The sequence below is a fragment of the Trichosurus vulpecula genome, chromosome 7 (genome assembly GCF_011100635.1).
Source record: "Trichosurus vulpecula isolate mTriVul1 chromosome 7, mTriVul1.pri, whole genome shotgun sequence".
Taxonomy (NCBI): domain Eukaryota; kingdom Metazoa; phylum Chordata; class Mammalia; order Diprotodontia; family Phalangeridae; genus Trichosurus; species Trichosurus vulpecula.
In genome coordinates, this window is record NC_050579.1 from 123,833,038 (window position 1) to 123,855,428 (window position 22,391).

The window sequence follows — 22,391 nt, forward strand, 5'->3', positions numbered from 1 at the left end:
TCTTATAATTTTTTCTTTCATAAGGAGACTGAGACATTTTGTTTTCAAAAGAATCTGGATCTCATAATTTTAGGGGAGGAATCCATTTGTTTAAAGAAGCTGAGACACATTCAGTTTGGACTGAAATAAGTTACTCTCCTTTTTGAAATTAATTTGTTGATTAGCACTGGGTACTTTAATCATTTCATTTTTCTACTCTGTGATGTCTAGTTGATTTCTTTCTTTCTGGTTCCCTTTATTAACCAGAGTACATTATGACTTTTTAGGAATTATATGCCTCAGTAAAAGTACTGTGGACTTATTTGATCATGGGAAATTAGGATTTTGATCCAGCCATGGGCATAAACTACTTTATAATTTAGAAAATCCACTAGATAATAAAAATATTGATAGGTTAAATTGATTACAGTTAATTAAAGGACATCTCAAATATCCGGAGCTCACAGTTTCATGTGATGGGCAAAAAATTAGTGGATGTAATATTAATAATAACAATAGTAGCATTTATTTAGTCATTACAGTTTACGAAGCTCTTTCCATGTTATTTCATTGGATCTTCATATCTGAGAAATTGTTGGTATCGTTAACAGGATTTCCTGGTAGTATGGAATGTAAAGGCTTTGGTAGTGGAAAGTATGTCGGGGATATTAATTAATACATTAAATGTTTGCTTGGTGTATAATATAGTAAGTCTCAAGATATAAGGGATACTACCTAAGCTGAATATATTGTGGACTTTAGAGAGTTTTTCTGCTTTTTTCAAGTTCCTATGTTTTCTTCAATGAATGTAAATTCTGAGATACTTTTAAGAGTATTTTTTTATCCTTAGTTTTTCCCTTCATCTTTTCCCACCATTATCAATTCATCGCCTTGCAACCAGACTGGAGGTGATGAGTCTCTCCCCGCAGCTAGGTGACTGCAGTGGGTAGAATACTGGGCCTGGGGTCAGGAGGACCTGAGTTCGAATCTGCTCTCAGACACTTAATAGCTGTGTGATCCTGGGCTAGTCACTTAACCTCTATTTGCCTCAGTCCCCTTATCTGTGGAATGGGGATAATAATAGCACCTACCTCCCAGAGTTGTGAAGATCAAATAAGATAATAATTGTAAAGTCCTTAGCACAGTGCCTGGCACGTAGTAAGCTCTACATAAATGTTAGCTACTATTATAACTTAGCCAGGCTGGTCCTTGGGCAGCAGATATGTGGTCTATTACTGTTCTCTATGGTGCAGGCGTGGCTGTATCACTCCCCAACTTGATAAACTTCAGTGGGTCCCTATTACTTCTAGCAGCAACTATAAACTCCTTCTCTGTTTGGCCCTTAGAGTCCCTCTCAACCTGCACAAATCTGTATTTTTTAGCCATATTATACATGATTCCCTTTCATGCACTTCCACGGTACAATCAAACTTCTCCATCATACATGAGTCTCTCTCTGTCTGTGCACTGGCAACTTCCATGCCTACTATGTACTCCCTCCTTATTTCTGCCTCTTAGAAACCCTATTTCCTTTTAAAACTCAATTTGAGCACAGCTTTGACATGAAGCCTCTCCTGATCTCACTAGCAGCTAGTGCCTCCTCCTTTCTAGTGTCCCCAAAGTATCAGTGCCCTTTTAAGCTTTTAGTAGCTATACCTATCTGGATGCCCATATGTTTACGTCTTGTCTCTGTTAATGAAGTGCAAACTCCTTCAGAGCAGGGACTGGTTGACTTTTGTCTAGGGTACATCTAGACAGGTTCCCCACCCCTGATCTAGCACATAGTACAGTGACTGGTACATAATAGGTGCTTAAATGCTGATTGATTGAAGAGACTATCCATTCTCTCTTTGCTCCGAAAGCTCTCTTTCAGAGACTAATGAAGTTCAGAGATAGTCCCATGGGGCATGGAACAGCCCTTGAAAGAGGTGGATTGATCATGGGCCATTGTTGATTGTCTAGATTCCAAGAAGACTTAAATCATTCCTAGGCTCATCTAATACAGGGGAAATGATCCGGTGATCTGGTTTAGATCAGGACTAATCCACGACTCCCCAAAGCAAATCTGAATTCCTGGAATGATCCTGGCAATGAATACATTTATTTTTTTAACCAAGAAATCCTATACTAAAATACTCTTCTGATGCCTTATCATGGCATGGAATGATAGATAGGCTATGCTAGTGGGCAGAGAAATCTTTAAGTATAGGCCCAGAGATGGGCTCTAAGTCTTTTGTCCAGGGATCAGTGTTCTGTGTTTAGAGAGGTTATCAGATTAGCTACAATGAGGTGAACTTTTTTAGTCATAGCAATTGTGGCAGACCATCTACTAAGTTTTAAAGGGATTTTTGATTTTTACCAGTAGAAAGTATACAAGACACAGACACAATTATAGATAATAGCAGTATTAAGGAATAAAAAGTAACCCTGGCTAGGGCCATTCCTCTTGATCTGGCTTTATTGGTTTACTGATTTAATCCACATCACTGAGATTGAGCCAGAAATGCAGCCATCTTTGGAGGGGAGGGAGTCAGTGTTGAGTAAGAGGTCAAGAGAGGTCTCCTTCACTGTATTTCTCCGATGCATTATCTGGATAACAAATTGAATTACTGAGTTTTCTTACCTGATACAGACTGCAAAGATAGTGATTAGTCTTGATCAAAAATGGTTGGCTCACCCCTGGGTGGTCTACGTCATGGGCTGCAGCTGACAGCAGTCCAAGCATAATGTCCAGTGGTGTGAGGAAGCCGCTGAGCTGTGGAAACAACAGAGAAGGACAATTTACCAGTTTGTTCCTACAGGCTGGTCAATATTTCTTTTTTACTAAACCAAATCCAATCATAATAGCGTTAGTCTGTTCCTTCAATTATGGAAAGCGTGTCAGGTCTTCATCAATTGTGACTTCCTTGTAGCTCATTTTTTTGGGATGACACTCACTTGACCAAGTCGTTAAAGATTGGAGCCATAGGTTCCCAAAGTGGGTGATGCCACCCCTAGAGGGGTGCTGGAATGATCTAGCAGGGCAGTAGTAGCTTTGGCTGCAATTAGGGGTGTTGAATGAAAATAAGGGGGCAGTGGAAGGATATAGAAAGAAGATAAGATAAGAAAAATTTGAAAAATTATTTGTACATGTTTCATCCGTTGTATTACAGAGTTAAAGTCATAGTGATTACATTATTTTCCAAATAAACACACAAAATGCAAGTTATAACTGATCAATGGTCAATTCCGCCCACAAGTCTTAACAGCAAATGTTGGCAGGAGAGTGTGCTGCTCATTGTTGGGAAGTTCAGCATGCATTGGCAGGAATATGTGTGTGTAATGACTTGTTTACAATATGGTACTATACACTGTATAGTGTATGGTTACATGACGCAATATTGCATTATCAAAATTTCAATGGAGGAAAACCTCACAAATTTACAATAAATCATTAAATTTAAGATGTGTCATTTAAAAAAATATTTTATATTTTTGAAGTGATGGCAAATAAAAAAAAACGTTAAAGGGCTAAAGAAAGTAGACTTCCAGAGGGGTACTGAATAATTTTTTTTTAAAGGGGACAGTAGACCAAATAATTTTGGGAACCTCTGACTGTAGCCAACATTCAATTATTCAACTTGTGGATTTTGTAAGTCCATTCTTTCTATCTCCGCTTCTAACTTTTTGGTTACTTCACATCTTGTTAGCACTTCCATCAAATTGTGAATAGGGAGAAAAGGAACAAATCAGATTGACCATTAGTTACCATCTTGGAAAATGATTTAGTGAAGTAAATTGTTGAGACTAAAGCCAATGGCATTCTTGGATTGTCCATGAATTTCAAATAGCCAAACCATCCTTGTCACACATTAACGGCAGATTGAGAGGGGGCTCAACTTCAGTAATGAAATGGAATTGTAGCATTTGAATGGTATCTTCAGTGTACAATGAGTAGTCTAGATTATGTGAGATCAAATGTAATGAAATCCTCTTATTAGCTGTCTAGGCACAACTACAATGAGTCTTTTCTCCTTCCTAGTAGAATGGGAGGGGCTATAGAGCCAAGAAGACAACTTGGGAACCAATTTACAACTTGCATGAGCTAAAGTTGATATAGGCCTTCCACCACAGCCTTGAATTGGAGGCATTTTAGGGAGCGATATTGTGTGTCATAGAGTACAGCTTCAACATCACACAGCTGAACAAAGGGAAATGGCTAACAAAAAAGATGGTGTCTCAGGCTAATTCCTTCTAGTTGCTGATGCTTTAAGGTTCCCTCCCCTGTGGTAGTTCCTGGTTTTATTCCATACATCCCCTATCTTTAGCCTTTCTGCTCTTGGAATCAGTTCACGCCTCTCTGCTTAGTCATCTAGATAGTTGCCTCTGCGAGCTCCTAACTTTGACCTCAGTCCGGCTTTCTGTTCATTCTCTGAGCTTTGGGTTGGACTAATTTTGCCCTTAGATTTGGTTCACAGTTCTGTAGATTGTTAAAAGTGGAAGGGATCTTTGAGGCTAACCAATCTAAATCTTTTGGAGGTCAGAAATTGAAAGTCTGAAGAAGTTGAAATGATTTTTGTCCAGGTATAGTGTTGGGAAATTCTTTTAAAATTTAAAGGAAAGAACCAAGTCAGGATTTAATTCTCAGATACCAGGTTATGCACAATTGTGCCTGGAATTAGCTTGGAGCCTAGGGTAGAGTCACCTGATTTATGAAGCACATGTCCCTTTAATTTTGGCTTTGTCACCTCACCATACGATTCCTCACAACTCTGATGTCTTGGAGTTGTGCTCAAAACTTGCTATGTCATGTCTGGCCTAGAGGAATCATAATTTGAGTCTGAAGTATTTCCAAGTTCATTTTGGCAATCAGAAGCCATGAATTAAACTCGAGTATGACTCAATATGTTTTCTCAGGTTAATGAAATCACTGGTATTTGATAGTGACAAATGCCCACTTCCAAGTACTTTACATATTTACCAGCTAAGTGTAATATATATGACATACAGTTTACTATATGTAACAGTTTTCTCCAAATGAAGCTTTTCTAATACATAATAAAGAAAAGATAGTCTTCTTGTGCCTTCCCCTCTGAAATTATCTCCCATCTAATCTTCTGTTTATTATTAATTATATTATTCTATATTATTAATTATTGTATTATGTACATAATACAATTATATCTATATGTAATATGTTAACATAATACATTAATACTACAATATAAATAAGATCTCATATATTTATATATTATTTTTATTATATCATTATATGTAATGTATAATAATATAATTAATAATATTAATAATTATAAATTATTATTAATGTTTCTATTTATTTATTTGCATGTTGTCATGCCCATTAGAATATAAGCTCATTGAGAGCAGAGACTGTCTTTTGCTTTCTTTGTATCTCCAATGCTTAGCACAGTGCCTGCCAAATAGTGGTAGCTAGGTCGGGCAGTGAGTAGAGCACCAACCCTATTGTCAGGAGGACCTGAGTTCAAATCCAACCTCAAATACTTACTAGCAAACAGGCTAAGATGATGACATTTGTGAATGAGATCTAGATTTCTGGACCCATGGCTTAAAAACAGGCGTAACAGACTACAGGGCAGGTAGGTGGTACAGTAGGGCAGCTAAGTAACAAAGTGGCTAGAGTGCTGGGCCTGAAGTCAGGAAGACCCCTCTTCCTGAGTTCAAATCTGGCTTCAGATACTTACTAGGTGTGTGACCCTGGGCAAGTCACTTAACACTGTTTGCCTCAGTTTCTTCATCTGTAAAATGAATTGGAGAAGGAAAAGGCAAACCACTCTTAGATCTTTGCCAAGAAAACCCCATAGAGAATTGGGTCATAGAGAGTTGGAAACAACTGAAATGACTTAGCAGCAACAACCAGTAGATAGTAAGATAGTAAGATTTGGAGTCAAGAAGTCTTGGGTTCAAATTCCACTTTAGACATTAATGGCTACATGACCCTTGACAAGGTCATGTGATTTCCTCATTTCTCACCTGGCTTCAGTCTTTTGAGACTTCTCTGACTTTTCCACCATGCCCCACGAAACTCATTATTGGGAAAACGTTATCATTCAGTCTTAGGGCTCCACCTTATCACCACCCTCTGACTGGAAGGTGAGGCCATGGAGTCTAAACCCTCCATTTAAGGAGGGAGCACAGCTTAGAACATTTCTTTATTTCTCATCTGGCTGCACCATTTCCACCTCTCTCTCCTTTTCAGTCCCTTTTGTATGTGGTCCTCCCCCATTAGATTGCAGGCTCTTTGAGGTGAGGGGCTGTCTTTCTTTCTTTTTAAAAATTTGTATGGCCTACATGTAGCACAGTGCCTGGCACATAGTAGGCATTTAATATATGTTTACTGACTTCCTGATTCACCTTATTGAGACTCAGTTCACTAACTTGTAAAATGAAAATGATAATGGCATCTACCCTATAAAGTTTGAGGTAAAAGTCAATGAGGCAATGTAGATAAAAAGTATTTTTACTAACTTTGAAATGTTAAAAAATTTGTTATTGCTATAATTAATTTTGTAAAAGATATGAAACTAATTTTTTTAATGTAGTGGCTGTCAACTGAAGTAAGAAAATCAATTTACCAGATGGTCATGAAAAAGCTGTTATGTCATAATATCTTACCTTAGGCTCCATTAGAAAGCAGTGCATGGCCTGGGTGACGTCAGCCGCATGTACAGCGTTATGATAAGGATTTTGGCTATGGTAATCTTCTTGAACCATAACTGGCAGGAAAGCAAAGGTCAGAATTATGCACCATCACTTTCCAAGGCATTTTCAAAAGCTTAAACGAGGATTTCACTAGGATCCGGGAGTTATTTTTCTTTAAAAATATTGACATCCAGAAGTTGTGCAGCCTAGGGACCTTCTACAAATCTATATAGTTTGCATGCTTGGCAATCTTGCTGGATCTTTTTTTTTTTTGAGGGGGTTTGGGGAAAGGGACTAAAAGGATTTGTGAGGCCCTAGAGAATTCCTGACCTCCTTCATAAATCACCCCTTTCTTGCTCTCATGAAGGCTTTCATTCAGAAGTAAAATAAATACATAGAAAAAAAGAGCACATTTACTCCACAGTATCATGTAATTATTTTAGGGTGCTGCCATTTATGAGCAATATGTCATCAAAGTATTTTCCTTTAAAAAATTTAGTAGCAGCATAGAGTTACTGATCGCCAAAGGACCATTTACTGCTTGCCCAATACACACTGACTTCAGGCAAATATGTGTACCTGGGACTCTTGCTTGGTTTGGGCTGGAACTTGAGTTATAGAGTGGGTCCAAGTGGGGATTTGGGTTTGTTTTCACCTTGTTAAGGTCAAATTATCATCTTATCCCTACACTCCCGCTGTCTTCTTCCAGGCACAGAGAACTCTTTGAATCAAAGGGGATGGGAGGAGGGGACAGAGGAGGAAGATATATTTGGTTTGCTGTTTACCATAGCCCTTAGTCTGGTAGGCTTATGGCTAAGGGTGATTTTAAGGTACAAAATAGTCAACATGTGTACTGTGACTATTGAGGATTGCAAATGTCACTATATGCTTAAGGGATGCATGCTATACCATTTATTCTGGAATTTTATCTTATTTAGGTAACCCACCTATTGTAATCCTCACTTGTTCTTAGTATAATTATTTGGCATTTTCAGTTATTCATATGAATGGATCAGTGTAGTCTAAGAGAACTTTGAAAATCTCTCTCTAAAACCCTTTTTAGTGAAATAAAAACTAACCACACAAAATACTTTTATTCATAGCATCTCTTTTCCATAGCCACATGTAATTAACTCTAGATTGGCTATACTTGTGGGAGGAAAACAGGACTATGGATATTTCCACACATTTCTATTGGAATAAGTGTATTATGTGATATCCATCCTCCCCTTTCTCCCACAGAAAATACATTTCCACAATTATAGTTTTCTTGGGCTTATATTAAAATGAGTTTGCATTTTCTGAGAACAAATCTACTAATGGTTAGCAGAAAGTACTTTAGAAACATGATGGGTGGCAGTGGGAAGCCACTTTGGAATATAAAATGTACCCTAGATAATCCCCAGGTAGATAATTGGAAATATGCTAAAAGCCAAAACAATTATCTATGCTACATGGTAATGAACAAAAGAACTTAGTGAAAATTAAGGTTATATTCTAGCTCCACATTTCTAACAGCTTGCTAGACATTTCTTCTTCTCTGTCCTATTGACATCTCAAGCTTGGCATTTCTCAAACTGAACTCATCATGCTATCAAAATTCACCTCTTCTTTCAGCCCCTCAATTTCTGCTGATAGCATTGTTATCCTCTCTAGTCACTCAGGCTTAAAATAGGAGTTATCACTCTTTCTTTCCTCCACCTCTGTCCCAACATCCATTCAGTTGCCAAATCCTGTTGACCTCTTGCCTTCATGTGTTCTTTTCGGCTCCTGCAATCATCCCTAACTCAGGCCCTCTGACTATTGTAATAGCATCGGAACTTCTCTTTTAGTCTCTCTGGTCTATCCTTCACACCACTACACAAATGATATATAGCCTTGTTTACGTCCAGTTGTCCGCCATAAATCTTGCAATGCTTGTCCATTGCCTACTAAATAAAGTACAAATTCCTTATCATGGGATAGAAGATCCTTTGCCATCTAGCTCCAACTCCTACTGGCTTTCATTTCTCCTATTTCTACATTTCTGCCATATTTCACTCTACTCCCCTTCATATACTTTATTATCCTGCCTAATCACTATTGATAACTAAATCAATCAATTAATAACTAAACACTCCATTAACTGCCTTTGCTCATGCCGTTCTTTGTGCTTAGAATCTCAAAAAAGAAATTTACATAATAACTTTATTATGTATTTAAAAGGAATAGCAAGTTGTGTCATACAGATTTGCCGTTTCATGAACAATCATCTTTTTATTATACTATATTATGGAAATTCTTGTTTTATTCCATAAATTTAAAAAATTAAATAAAAAAGAATCTTCTCCTCCTAGCTCTGTCTATTGTAATTTTACTTATCCTTCGTGATCCAGGCTGTATTGCCATCTTCTCCCCAATAGCCCTAGTTAAAAAAAAAAAAAGATCTTTTCTCCCTTGAAACTTTCATATGGCATTCTGTACCATGGATGTTCATTTTCCTTTGTAGCTGTTTTTGTATAAATCTCATCTGCCTTAATAATTGAGTGCAAGCTTCTTGAGGTAGGGGAATGCATCATATCTATCTTGATATTTCTTGCAGTTTTGCATGAAATAGACAGTTAAGAATGTTGGTTGAATTTTAAAATTTATCACAGGTAAAGAATTTCTAGACATTTTATTTCTCATAAATGAATGTAGGTCATTCTTCACTAATTACTAGTCTTTTTCTACATCAACTTTTTAAGAGAATAAATCTGGGTCCTCACAATATCAGACCGTTTGAGACTGCTGGCCCTTCACATTAAAAAGTAAGCCATGTCCCTTTTAATTGTTTGGAAACACAAAGGAAATTACTTACCTAAAAACTTATGTAAAGTCACCATGTCTAACTGAAAATGATGAATAAGCCCATGGGTGTTGAAGAGGTGGCACAGCAACGTGACCAGGCTGTTTCCTAAAGGAAGATGTGAATGTCAGCAAACAAAAAGATGTTCACAGAATCTGATATCAAACCTCCCCTAAGGCTGGGCTTCTAAATTTGGTGTCCATAAACACTTGAGGGGGCTGAGCGTTGATTTTGGGGTGGGAGAGGGGGTCTGTGAACTTGGATGAGCAAAAATTAGATCTTTATTTTATTTTATTCATATTTCATTTTATTCATATTAGTAGTTTCCTTTGTAAACCTGTGCATTTTATTCGATGCATTTAAAAACATTATTCTAAGAAGAGGCCCATAGGTTTCGCCAGACTCCTAAAGAGGTCCATGACATAAAAGAGGTTAAGAATCCCTACTCTAATGGAGTTGATTTTCCACCTTATTTTTGAAACATTTAAGGAGGAATGAGGACACCATTATGGCCTGGCCTGACCCAGGTTCTCCTGAACTAGTTTAACCTGCACAGGAACTCCCTGTGCTAAATTCAATTAATAACAATAGCAACAACAAAAACAAAAGACGATAGCTGCTCTTATGAGCGTAGGGACCTTTTGCTTAATTTTTTTTTGCTTATATATATATATATATATATATATATATATACACCACACACACACACACACACACACACATTATACATAGCATAAATGTCTCAAATATATTAATCTTCTTGACTTCAAAAATCTTGACAAAAAACATGCTGGGGATATTTTTAAGAATCATTCAGAAAGAACCAGGTTAAAATTTGCAGTTGGAGTACTGAGGGAAAATTTACTCATAACACACACTCACACACACACACAACACACACACACACACATACACACATGCGTGTGCATACCCCTACCTGCCTGTTGGTAGAGAATGTCAGTGTGAAATTTATGAAGAAATGCTAATTTCTAGTTTTTGTTTTATTTTTATAATAGATGTGTGGAAGTGCATGGTGATAACAAAGCTGCTGCCATATATACAACTCTGCTGGTAACAGTGTGGGGCTAGACCTGTGATTTTATTGGCAGAAGAAAATCCTGGTAAGGAAATGCTCCCTTACCAAAGCAGGCTGCCAACAGCTATGTGTCTTATCATCTTAAAGAATTAATTGCCTGGTGCACTGAGAAATTATGATCAGGGTAACTTGTATGAGAGGAGGGACTTGAACCCAAATGTTCTTGGCTCCAAAGGTGGTCCTTCTACCTACTACGCCATTCCTTCTACAGGACAGTGGTTAGGCTAAGTTCCTAGTCTTGCTAGTCATGTTACAAATGTGCATTTGCTATGTCTTACAAGGGTGAATAAAAAACAAACAAAAAAAACCTAGGAAGCAATCTGAAATACTAATTAATTTGAAAAATGATTAAATTTAAATGGCAAATGAAGTGTGCCACTATGTGTATATGGACATAATTACTTTAGTTTTTTCTCTCCTTCTTTACTTTTGATACAAAGGAGATAATACTTTCATGAAGAGTATTATAGTAAAACAAAATATGAGACACCTCCTTATGTTATCTTTCATCTACTAAGCACACAGTAGATGCTTAATAAATGTTTATTGACTATTGTGTGATTAGTAGTAGAAGTAGCTGTGATAATAACACTGTGTGTGTGTGTGTATACACGTGTGTGTGTAACCACACACATACATACACATGTCCCTCCTGGGACTAGGAGCTATGAGACCTGGGTTCAAAATCTACTTCAGATATTCTATTAGCTAATGACCATTGGTGAGTTATATAACCTCTCAGAATCTCAATTTCCTCATCTGTCAAAAATGGGTATAAGAAAAGCAGCTTCGGGGTGGAGCCAAGAGGACTTCCAGGGGTGGAGCCAAGATGGCAGCTGGAAAGCAGGGACTTGCATGAGCACCCCACCAGGTCCCTCCAAAAACCTATAAAAAATGGCTCTGAACAAATTCTGGAACTGCAGAACCCACAAAATAGCAGAAGGAAGCAGGGCTCTAGCCCAGGACAGCCTGGATGGTCTCTGGGTGAGGTCTATCCCGCATGGAGCTGGGAGCAGAGCAGAGCCCAGCGTGGGCAGTGCAGACCAACCAGACCAGGAGCCGGGCGGAACAGGCCCTAGCACCCTGAATCAGTGAGCTGTGGCAGTTACCAGACTTCTCAACCCACAAACACCAAAGACAACAGAGAAGGTAACTGGGAAAAGCTGCGGGGGACAGAGTTCGCGGTTTGGCCATCGCCCCAGGGGCAGCGGGGGAGGTGCAGCTACAGAACTACAGCTACAGATACTTCCAGCCCAAGGCCCACGTGGTGGGAGGAATTAAGTGGTAGATCAGAGCAGGAGTGCAGAGCCTGCTGAAGATTTGCGTCAGGTCCGGGTTGGTGATTCTTGAGGAAGGAGGAGTGCTGGTGTGGCAGAGCTGGCTGTATAGAAATAGCTCTGAAATCAACAGCACATCCCCTCAAGCTTGGAACAAAGCACTCTTTGCTCTACAAGCAGTCATACCCCAACGAAAAACTCAAGGGTCAAGTAAGTTGGCTGGGAACATGGCCAGGCAGCGAAAATACACCCAGATTCAGTCTCAGACTTTGGAATCTTTCTTTGGTAACAAAGAAGACCAAAACATACGGCCTGAAGAAGTCAACAAAGTCCAAGAGCCTACACCAAAAGCCTCCAAGAAAAACACGAACTGGTCTCAGGTCATGGAAGAGCTCAAAAAGGAGTTGGAAAAGCAAGTTAGAGAAGTAGAGGAAAAATTGGGATGAGAATGAGAATGATGTGAGAAAACCATGAAAAACAAGTCAATGACTTGCTAAAGGAGACCCAAAAAAATACTGAAAAAAAATATTGAAGAAAACAACACCAAAAAATAGACCAACTCAAATGTCAAAAGAGCTCCAAAAAGCCAATGAGGAGAAGAATGTCTTGAAAGGCAGAATTAGCCAAATGGAAAAGGAGGTCCAAAAGACCACTGAAGAAAATACCACCTTAAAAATTAGATTGGAGCAAGTGGAAGCTAGTGACTTTATGAGAAATCAAGATATTATAAAACAGAACCAAAGGAATGAAAAAATGGAAGACAATGTGAAATATCTCATTGGAAAAACCACTGACCTAGAAAATAGATCCAGGAGAGATAATTTAAAAATTATTGAACTACCTGAAAGCCATGATCAAAAAAGAGCCTAGATATCATCTTTCAAGAAATTATCAAGAAGAATTGCCCTGATATTCTGGAGCCAGAGGGTAAAATAGAAATTGAAAGAATCCATCGATCGCCTCTTCAAATAGATCCCAGAAAGAAAACTCCTAGGAACATTGTCGCCAAATTCCAGAGCTCCCAGGTCAAGGAGAGAATACTGCAAGCAGCCAGAAAGAAACAATTTGAATACTGTGGAAAAACAATCAGGATAACACAGGATCTGGCAGCTTCCACATTAAGGGACCGAAGGGCTTGGAATACTATATTCTGGAGGTCAATGGAGCTAGGATTAAAACCAAGAATCACCTACCCAGCAAAACTGAGTATCATGCTCCAAGGCAAAATATGGATTTCCAAGAAAATAGAGGACGTTCAAGCTTTCTCAGTGAAAAGACCAGAGCTAAATAGAAAATTTGACTTTCAAACACAAGAATCAAGAGAAGCATGAAAAGGTAAACAAGAAGGAGAAATCATAAGGGACTTACTAAAGTTTGTTTACATTCCTACATAGAAAGATGATGTGTGTGATTCATGAGACCTCAATATCATAGTAGCTGAAAGGAATATCCATATATATATATGTGTGTATACATATATATATATACACATATGTGTGTGTCTATGTATGTATATATGTAGATATATATATACATACATATATATATATATATATATATACACACACAAAGGGCACAGGGTGAGTTGAATATGAAGGGATGATATCTAAAAAAATAAAATCAATTTAAGGGATAAGAGAGGAATATATTGAGAGAGGGAGAAAGGGAAAGATAGAATGGGTAAATTATCTCACATAAAAGTGGCAAGAAAAAGTGGTTCTGTAGGAAGGGAAGAGGGGGCAGGTGAGGGGGAATGAGTAAATCTTGCTTTCATCGGATTTGACCTGAGGAGGGAATACCATACACACTCAATTGGGTATCTTACCCCACAGGAAAAAAAGAGGAAGAAGATAAAAAAGGGGGGATCATAGAAGGGAGGGCAGACGGGGGAGGAGGTAATCAAAACCAAACACTTTTGAAAAGGGACAGGGTCTAGGGAGAAAATTCAATAAAGGGGATAGGTTAGGAAGGAGCAAAACATAGTTAATCTTTCACAACATGAGTATTGTGGAAGGGTTTTACATAATGATACGCATGTGGCATATGTTGAGCTGCTTACTTTCTTGGGGAGGGTGGATGGGAAGGGAAGAGGGGAGAGAATTTGGAACTCAAAGTTTTAAAAACAGACGTTCAAAAACAACAACAACAACAACAAAAACATTTTTTCATGCAACTAGGAAATAAGATACACAGGCAATGGGGCATAGAAATTTATCTTGCCCTACAAGAGAAGAAGGGAAAGGGTGATGGGAGGGGAGTGGGGTGACAGAAGGGAGGGCTGACTGTGGAAGAGGGCAGCCAGAATATACGCATCTTGGAGTGGGGGGAGGGTAGAAACGGGGAAAAAATTTGTAATTCAAACTTTTGTGAAAATCAATGCTGACAACTAAATATATTAAATAAATTAAAAAAATAAAAATTAAAAAAAAAGAAAAGCAGCTTCATATAGTTTAGTATTTCTCTAACCTTTTCGTCTCAAGACCCCTTTTCACTTTTAAAAATTATTAAAGACCCCAAATCCAAAAAGCTTTTGTTTATATGGGTCATATCTGTAGATATTTTTTATAGTAGAAATTGAAATGGATAAATTTTAATTTTTTTACTTAAAAATAATAAGCCTATTTTATGTTAACAAATAAGATATTTTAATGAAAATAACTATTTTCCAAAACAAAACACAATTTAGTGAAAAGAGTAGCATTGTTTTACATATTTTTGCAAATCTCTTGAATTCCTGGCTTAATAGGAGACAGTTGGATTCGCACATCTGTTTCTGCATCCAGTCTGCTGCAATACACGTTATTTTGGTTGGAGTATATGAAGAAAATCTGGTCTTACAGAGATATGTAGTTGGAAAAGGGAGGAGTATTTTAATAGGGAAATAATGTCTTAGTATTATTATGAAAATAGTTTTGACCTGGCAGCTCCCCCTGAAAGAGTCTTGGAATCCAAAGTGCAGGGATGCAAGGACCATACTTTGATAGTGTACGTTGAGAACTGATATATAGTATGTGAGTTGGTCTCAGACTCAGAAAGATAAGACTCAAACCCTGCCTTTGGCACATACTAGCTGGGGGACCCTGGTTTCCCCACCAGGAGTTCTCTACAATGGTCCAGTTTCCCTATCTATGTCACGGGTTGTTGTAAGGTGATTACTTTTGGCACAGTGGATAGAGACTGGCCCTGGAATCAGGAAGACCTGAGTTCAAATCCATCCTGAGACATGTACTAGATGTATGACATTGTGCAAGTAACTTAACCTCTGTTTGTTTCAGTTTCTTCAACTATAAAATGTGGATGATAATAGCATTTACCCTCCAGGGTTGTTGTGAGAATCAAATGAGATAATATTTGTAAAGCGCCTAGCACAGTGCCTGGTGCATAGTAGATGCTATATAAATGCCATTATTACTGTTATTATTATCATTATCTGTTGGTATAATGTGAGACTACTCATTATGAATACAATAAAAATGGATTTTCTTAGTATCACTGTACTAGCATATATTCAGAGTTAGGCAGGATCTTAGAGATCATCTGCTCCAAGTCCCTCACTTCACAGATGAGGAAACCAAGGCCCAAAAGCTAAACACCTTGCTCAAAGTTACACAGGATACAAATGTCAAAATCAGAATTTGAACCCAAGTCTTTTGACTCCAAATTTGGTCCTTTCTTTACATTACCCTGTTAAGTTTGAGTATTATCAGTTTCATTATTTTGTTATGGTACACTATATAGCGATAGTCGTTTGACTATAGAGTAAATCCTAAGATGATGTATATCTTTCGTGTACAAAGAGTTATTTTAGCCAATCGACCAGAAAACTGAATTTCACTTGACAAAATACCACTACCACATAATATGATCTCTTTTTATTCCTATTATTTTTTAGCCAGGTAAGATATGCAGTTTTCTTTAGCCAATAGTTGTCTGTCTAATATTCAGTTGTATTTAAGTTGGTTTTGTGAGGGGATTTATTGTTTTGAGGCTTGGTTGGAAATGAACACAGCTCATTATCTTTGTTTTACTATGTTTGGTTTTGTAGATGGAACTTTTCTCAATGGCAAAAGAACAACGTGGTCATCTTTGTGACCCCATTTGGGGTTTTCTTCCATGTTCTTTCTCCACTGAGAAAGGTCCCATATATAAAACAAAACAAACCGTCATGGAAACACTGAATTTCAGAGTTGGAAGGGACCTCAATGGCGTTCTGATTGGCACTTGAATAGGAATTATCTCAACATCACCAATAAGTGCCAACCATCTGTGCTGGAATACTTGTAGTAAAAGAGAATCCACCCTTGGGACAGTCCCTGGGGCAGCCCATGCCACTTTTATACAAATATTCATTTTAAGGAAGCTTTGCTCTTTGGGGATGAGGAAAATCAATCTGAAACCTCATACGTCATCACTTCCAATACTTGAAGCATTTTTCTAGCATTTTGCATGATCACATATCAACCGATTTACTTATTGCATTATGTTTAGTTCTCTCCCTGTTGTGATCACCTTGTCCTTTCTTCTAAATTGTCAATGGCAGTTTGTTAACATCCCTCCTAAAAGGTGACATCCAGAACTGAACATTGCCTTACTGAGGTGTCCTGACTGGGATGGACTACAAAGTGACTACTGTCTCCTTTGCTCTAGATGTCTCTATCTCTAAATAAAGCCTTAGGTCATGTTAGCATTTTTTTAACTGTAATGTCACACTGTTGAACCTCAAGACCACCCAAACTCCCAAAGATTTTTCAGATGAACTGTTTTCTGGTCATGCCTTTCTCATCCTGTACTTGTTTCTTGAGCCCAAGTGCAGGGCTTTATATTCACTTTTATTACATTTCATTTTTATTGGATTTTAAACTTCACCCTAGACTGTCAAGATATTTCTGGAATGTTACTCTTAACAACATGACTCCAACTGTTAGTATCTCCTGCCTACTTCATTACCTATTACCTCCATTATCTATTTTCTCTCTATTTTGTATCTATCTATATCTACATATCCATATCTATCTATATCTATATGTGTATGTTGTCTTCTCTTGCTAAATAATAAGTTCCTTCAGGGCAAGAACTGTTTCACTCTTCTCTTTGTACCCCCAGCACCTTGTATAGTAGCACATTTGTTATTTTTGAGTTGTTTCAGTCATGTCTGACTCTTCATGACCCCATTTGGGATTTTCTTGGCAAAGATAACACAATGGTTTACCATTTCTTTCTCCAACTCATTTTACAGATGAGGAAATTGAGGCAAAGAGTGTTGTGACTTGCCCGGGATCACATAGCTAGTAAGTGTCTGAGGTCAGATTTGAACTTGAGAAGATGAGTCTTCCTGACTCCAGGCCTGTCACTCTATCCACTGAGCCACCTAGCTGTCCATAGTTGTTGTTTGTCCTTCATTCTCGAAGAGGACCGTTACATCAGGAAAGTGATGCCATGACTTTCAAAGAAATTGCATTTAGGTGAGGTAGGGCTGTGCAAAGTCACCAGCCTCACTTTCTCCTCGGGAGCCATCTGGGTCGAGTGGCAAGATATAGCTCAGGACGACTGGAGATGAATAACTCTGTGAGGTGGGTATGACAGGTGTCATTTTTTCCCCGTTTTACTAATAATGGAACTGAGCTGTCCATAGTAGCACATAGTAGATGCCTAATAAATTCTTGAGGATGAATTAATTGACTCTGGATTCTAAGGTGTTAACTCTCTCTTCCATTTTTGTGTCTTCTGCAAATCTGATAAGCAGCCACCTAAACCTTCTATTTAAATCTTGGTTATAAATGTTAATGAGCACAGAGCCTTGGGTGAACCCACGTGGTAATGTAAAGATTTCTCTCTAGGTTGACACTGACCCATCAGTGGCAGCACTTTGAATCTCTTTATTCAAACAGTACAGAATCTACCCAACTGTACTATCACCCAACTCACATCTCACTGTCTTGTCCACAAGAATGGAAAGAGAGACTTTGTCAAAAGCTTTACTGAAATCAAGGGATAGAGACTAGATATGATTTCATTAATATAGGAAACTCCCTCCCCCTGAGCAAATGGACAACTTCTCTGAAAAGTACAGTCTTAAAGACTAGTCTAGAGCATTCTTGAGCATAACTGGAGAGGTTAAGTGATTTGTCAGGGTCACATAGCCAGTACATGTCAGAGGCATGATTAAACAAAAGTTTAACTGGCTCTAAATGCTTTCTATCAACTATGCTAGGCTATAATGGATATCTATCTCTATATCTATTTTTATCTCTATCTCTATATCCACATACATATATGCTTTTTGTTGTTCATTCATTTTCAGTTGCGTCTGATTCTTCCTGACCCATTTTGGGGGTTTTCTTGGCAAAGATACTGGAGTGCCTTGACATTTTCTTTTCTAGCTCTTTTTATAGATAAGGAAACTGAGGCAAACAGAATTAAGTGACTTGCCCAGGGTCACACAGCTAGTATCTCAGCCTAGATTTGACCTAGAAAGAGGAGTCTTCCTGATTCCAAGCCTAGAGCTGTGTCCACTGTGCCACCTAATTGCTTCACATATGTGCCAGGTATATAATTATATAATGAAATTCTGTGAGACCACTTGTGATATGTTAAAACTTCATGTGTTTACATTAAAATAATGTGGTAGAGTGAAAAGAACATGACCTTGGGCCAAAGCACTGCTATGCTACTTGCTAGTTGTGTAATTTTGGGGATGGTGTCACACTTCTCTTGATTTCAATTTCCTCATCTCTAAAATGAGTGAGTTGGATTAGTTCTTCCCTATAATACTTAAATTCTATTATTCACATCATTTGGGAACAAAAACAACAAAATCTCTTTATCAATCAAACTGACACAGATGTGCAATTGACATCGTGATCATTTGTGTATATCAAGGAGGCAGCTACGTGGCACAGTGGATAGAGCTCTGGGCCTGGAAACAGGAAAATCTGAGTTCAAATCCAGCTTCAGGTACTTACTGGCTGAGTAACTCTTGGCAAATCACTTAACCTCTGTTTGCCTCAGTTTCTTTAACTGTAAAATGGGGATAATAACAGCGCCTACCTCCCAGGGTAATGTTGCAAGGATCAAATGAGAAAATAATTATAAAGCACTTAGCACAGTGACTGGCACGTGTATAAATGCCTATTCCCTTCCCTTTCTCAACTGAGGTGCTCATTTTCTTAATAGCAATGATTTTTACTTGACAGAGTAGTTTAGACGTTTCTTGGGTTAGTGCAAAATATCATTTGTCTGGACATCTATGCTCAATATTAGAGCATAGCACCATGAGTTCTGTTCTTCACACAACCTAGGAAGCTTTGCATAAGAAATGCATGGCCAGTGCCTATCCCTTTATGATAGTGTAATGGCAAGCAAAATGGGACTTTTTGTTGTCTTTTGTTTTGGAGTGCTTCTCAGCACTAAGGCAATCAAATGCCTTTGATTGAGTCTTACCTCTATTTGTAGGTAGGCCCACAACCTTTTACTAGTTAGGTCACAAGAGGTGTGAAACCTTCAAGAGGTTTGAAGTGCTTTGACCCTGAAAAAGGGTATATATACTCTGAGGTTAGCATTTTGTTTGGGGCTCACTTATTGGAAGAATGTTGGTGTGGAGACTCTGGGTAGCTGTGCCCTGGCTTTGAAAACCCAAATGTTGGTGCTTCTATCTCTGGTAACTGTATGAATTGCTATGATAAGACAAAGCCTGTCTTTTGTTTGTGTTATTTTGCTCTGTTTATATAATTTCTGCTTGTAATTTGTGTTTTCTCTGAAGTTCAGGGTGCTAACTTTTCCCCCTGAACTAAGTGAATGATATATGTATGTTTCATTAAAGTGAGATTGTTAACCCCTTAAATTTGCTTTCCTTAGAAAAAGCATATCAAAGAACCTGTGCTAGCAGCCCTCCCATGTGCTGGTGTTGTTGGTCTTACACAGCCACAGTAGCGGCAAGTAGCATTGTTGTTACAGATGGCCAGTCATTTCATAATTCATGTTGCTGCATGATGAAAGATTATGAATTGTGGTACAGTCTATAACTCTTAAAGTGCATGTCCCATTAATGGAAGGGCTGATTGATAGGTGCCGTCTTGGCGTGTGAAGTCACACAAAAATGTTCTAAGTTTTAGTGGACTATCTGATTCAGAATAGCTAATATATTTCACCATAGCATTAAGCTATGAGCAACATATATTTCACCATAGCATTAAGCTATTGAGCAACAGGTGATGGCAGTTCAACATGGGCCTTTGAGATTTCTTTGTGAAAAACTACAGAGAAATTTTCATAGGTCAAATTACATGGCAGAAAAAATCAGAAGAGTACTGGGCAAATTTCTGGTGTTTTTGGATTGTTTAGACACTCAAGTGCTTAATTCATTTGAAGGCCTAAATTGTTAAGTAGATGTAGGCATTTTATGAAGCTTAAATGAAGTATTCATAAAGCATTTTGCAAACCTTAAAATGCTATACAAATACCAGTTATCATCATCATCACCACCACCACCACCACCATCACCACCACTATCATCATTATCATCATCATTATTATTAGACTCCAGTTTCTGGTCCTCCAGTCTGGCAATGATTTCAATCTCTGAGCCTTCCATTGCACTTTTGTCGAACTCAAGTAATATAGATGAATATAAGGGTGTGCTGGTAAATGTTTAACAACTGGAATTTAAAAAAAAGCATGCACACATGGTTTTTGAGTTTAATCTGCATTATTAACATTTTATTAAGTCTAGATATTAAAAAAACAATAACTTGAGCCCGTATTTGAGGTGATTTCTGATCTGTAAATGCTTAAACAATCAGCTCACACAAGCTGGCTACAGCAAATCCCTGAGTAGATCCCACTTTTACATTGCTTCTTATTTTCTACCACAGTCATATAATCCTACCTAAAAAGTAACCATAGTACACCAAGTGTTTTTCCTGATAATGTCAAATATGTTTGTACAAATGAATACAACAGTTTTTGTTAAATCATCTGACAATCTGCCTTATGATATTATTTCCAGGAATATATCACTGTTAAGTCACCCATATATTGATATTTCTTTTTTGAAATGGAAGCAAGGAACAAGCTCAGCTGATGTGATTCAGATCAATACATCTTTTATAGCATCATCATGGCTTTTAACTCTGTTTGCCTCAGTTCCTTATCTGTAAATTGGGAACACCCTGGAGAAGGAAATGGCAAACCATTCTAGTATCTTTGCCAAGAAAACCCCAAATGGGGTTATGAAGAGTTGGACACGACTGAAAATGACTCAACAACAAGCCTGATGCCAACAACAGAAACACCCTACAAACCACAATCATCATAAAGGGTGGAGAACCAATGCCAATACCCAGTAATGTTGCCACTGTCTTGCCTCTTCCATTGATGGGTTAGCAAAAAGAGTGCTGATTTTGGAGTGGACTCCACCTTTGAAACAAGATTGGTCTTCCTTAACACTAACTGCCATATACCAGTCATCACATTACTATTTCCTGGAGCCAATAAATGCTTCTTGCAATTGCAATGAATTACTCTTCATCTCAGGTGTCCCTGTAACAGTGAGAGTTATTGAGGGGACTTTACCCTTGGTACTCTAAGCAACAGTGCCTGTATACCCCTTCATGACGTAGTTTCACAACAGTCCTGCTGACAGTAGTGTCCTTAGTGGTAGTAGTAATAATGATAATGATAATAAGCATGTATATACCACATTATGGTTTGCAAATCACTGTACATATATTATCTCACTTGATCCTCACAATGAGAGCAAGATTCACTTATTCCCCCCTCACCTGCCCTCTCCCCTCCTCCCACAGAACTGCTTCCTCTTGCCACCTCTATGCAAGATAATCCACCCCATTCTATCTCTCCCTATCTCCCTCTCTCAATATGTTCCTCTCTCATCCCTTAATTTGATTTTATTTCTTTTAGATATCGTCCCTTCATCTTCAACTCACCCTGTGTCCGCTCTCTCTCTCTCTCTCTCTCTCTCTGTGTATATATATATTTATATACACATAGATATATACATCCATACACATTCACTTATATATATATATACATAAACATATATACATATATGCATATTCCCTTCAGCTACCCTAATACTGAGGTCTCATGAATCATACATGTCAGCTTTCCATGTAGGAATGTAAACAAAACAGTTCAACTTTAGTAAGTCCCTTGCAATTTCTTTTTCTTGTTCTTTTTCTTGATTACCTTTTCATGCTTCTCTTGATTCTTGTGTTTGAAAGTCAAATTTTCTATTCAGCTCTGGTCTTTTCACTGAGAAAGCTTGAAAGTCCTCTATTTTATTGAAAATCCATATTTTGCCTTGGAGCATGACACTCAGTTTTGCTGGGTAGGTGATTCTTGGTTTTAATGCCAGCTCCATTGACCTCCGGAATATCGTATTCCAAGCCCTTCGATCTCTTAATGTAGAAGCTGCCAGATCTTGGGTTATTCTGATTGGGTTTCCACAATACTCAAATTGTTTCTTTCTGGCTGCTTGCAGTATTTTCTCCTTGATCTGGGAGCTCTGGAATTTGGTGACAATATTCCTAGG

At 38.0% G+C, this 22,391-nt stretch overlaps 1 protein-coding gene across 1 annotated transcript in view; it reads right to left on the reverse strand.

Annotated features, from left to right (window-relative positions):
* The window catches only part of PDE7B (phosphodiesterase 7B), a 201,968-nt gene that overhangs the window by 37,741 nt on the left and 141,836 nt on the right, over positions 1–22,391 (reverse strand). The window contains exons 5-7 of the mRNA XM_036768562.1: positions 9,479–9,574; positions 6,613–6,713; positions 2,603–2,734 (exon numbers count right to left, since the gene is read on the reverse strand). Of these exons, the coding sequence (XP_036624457.1) occupies positions 2,603–2,734; positions 6,613–6,713; positions 9,479–9,574 (329 nt within the window). The remainder of the gene's footprint in view (positions 1–2,602; positions 2,735–6,612; positions 6,714–9,478; positions 9,575–22,391) is intronic.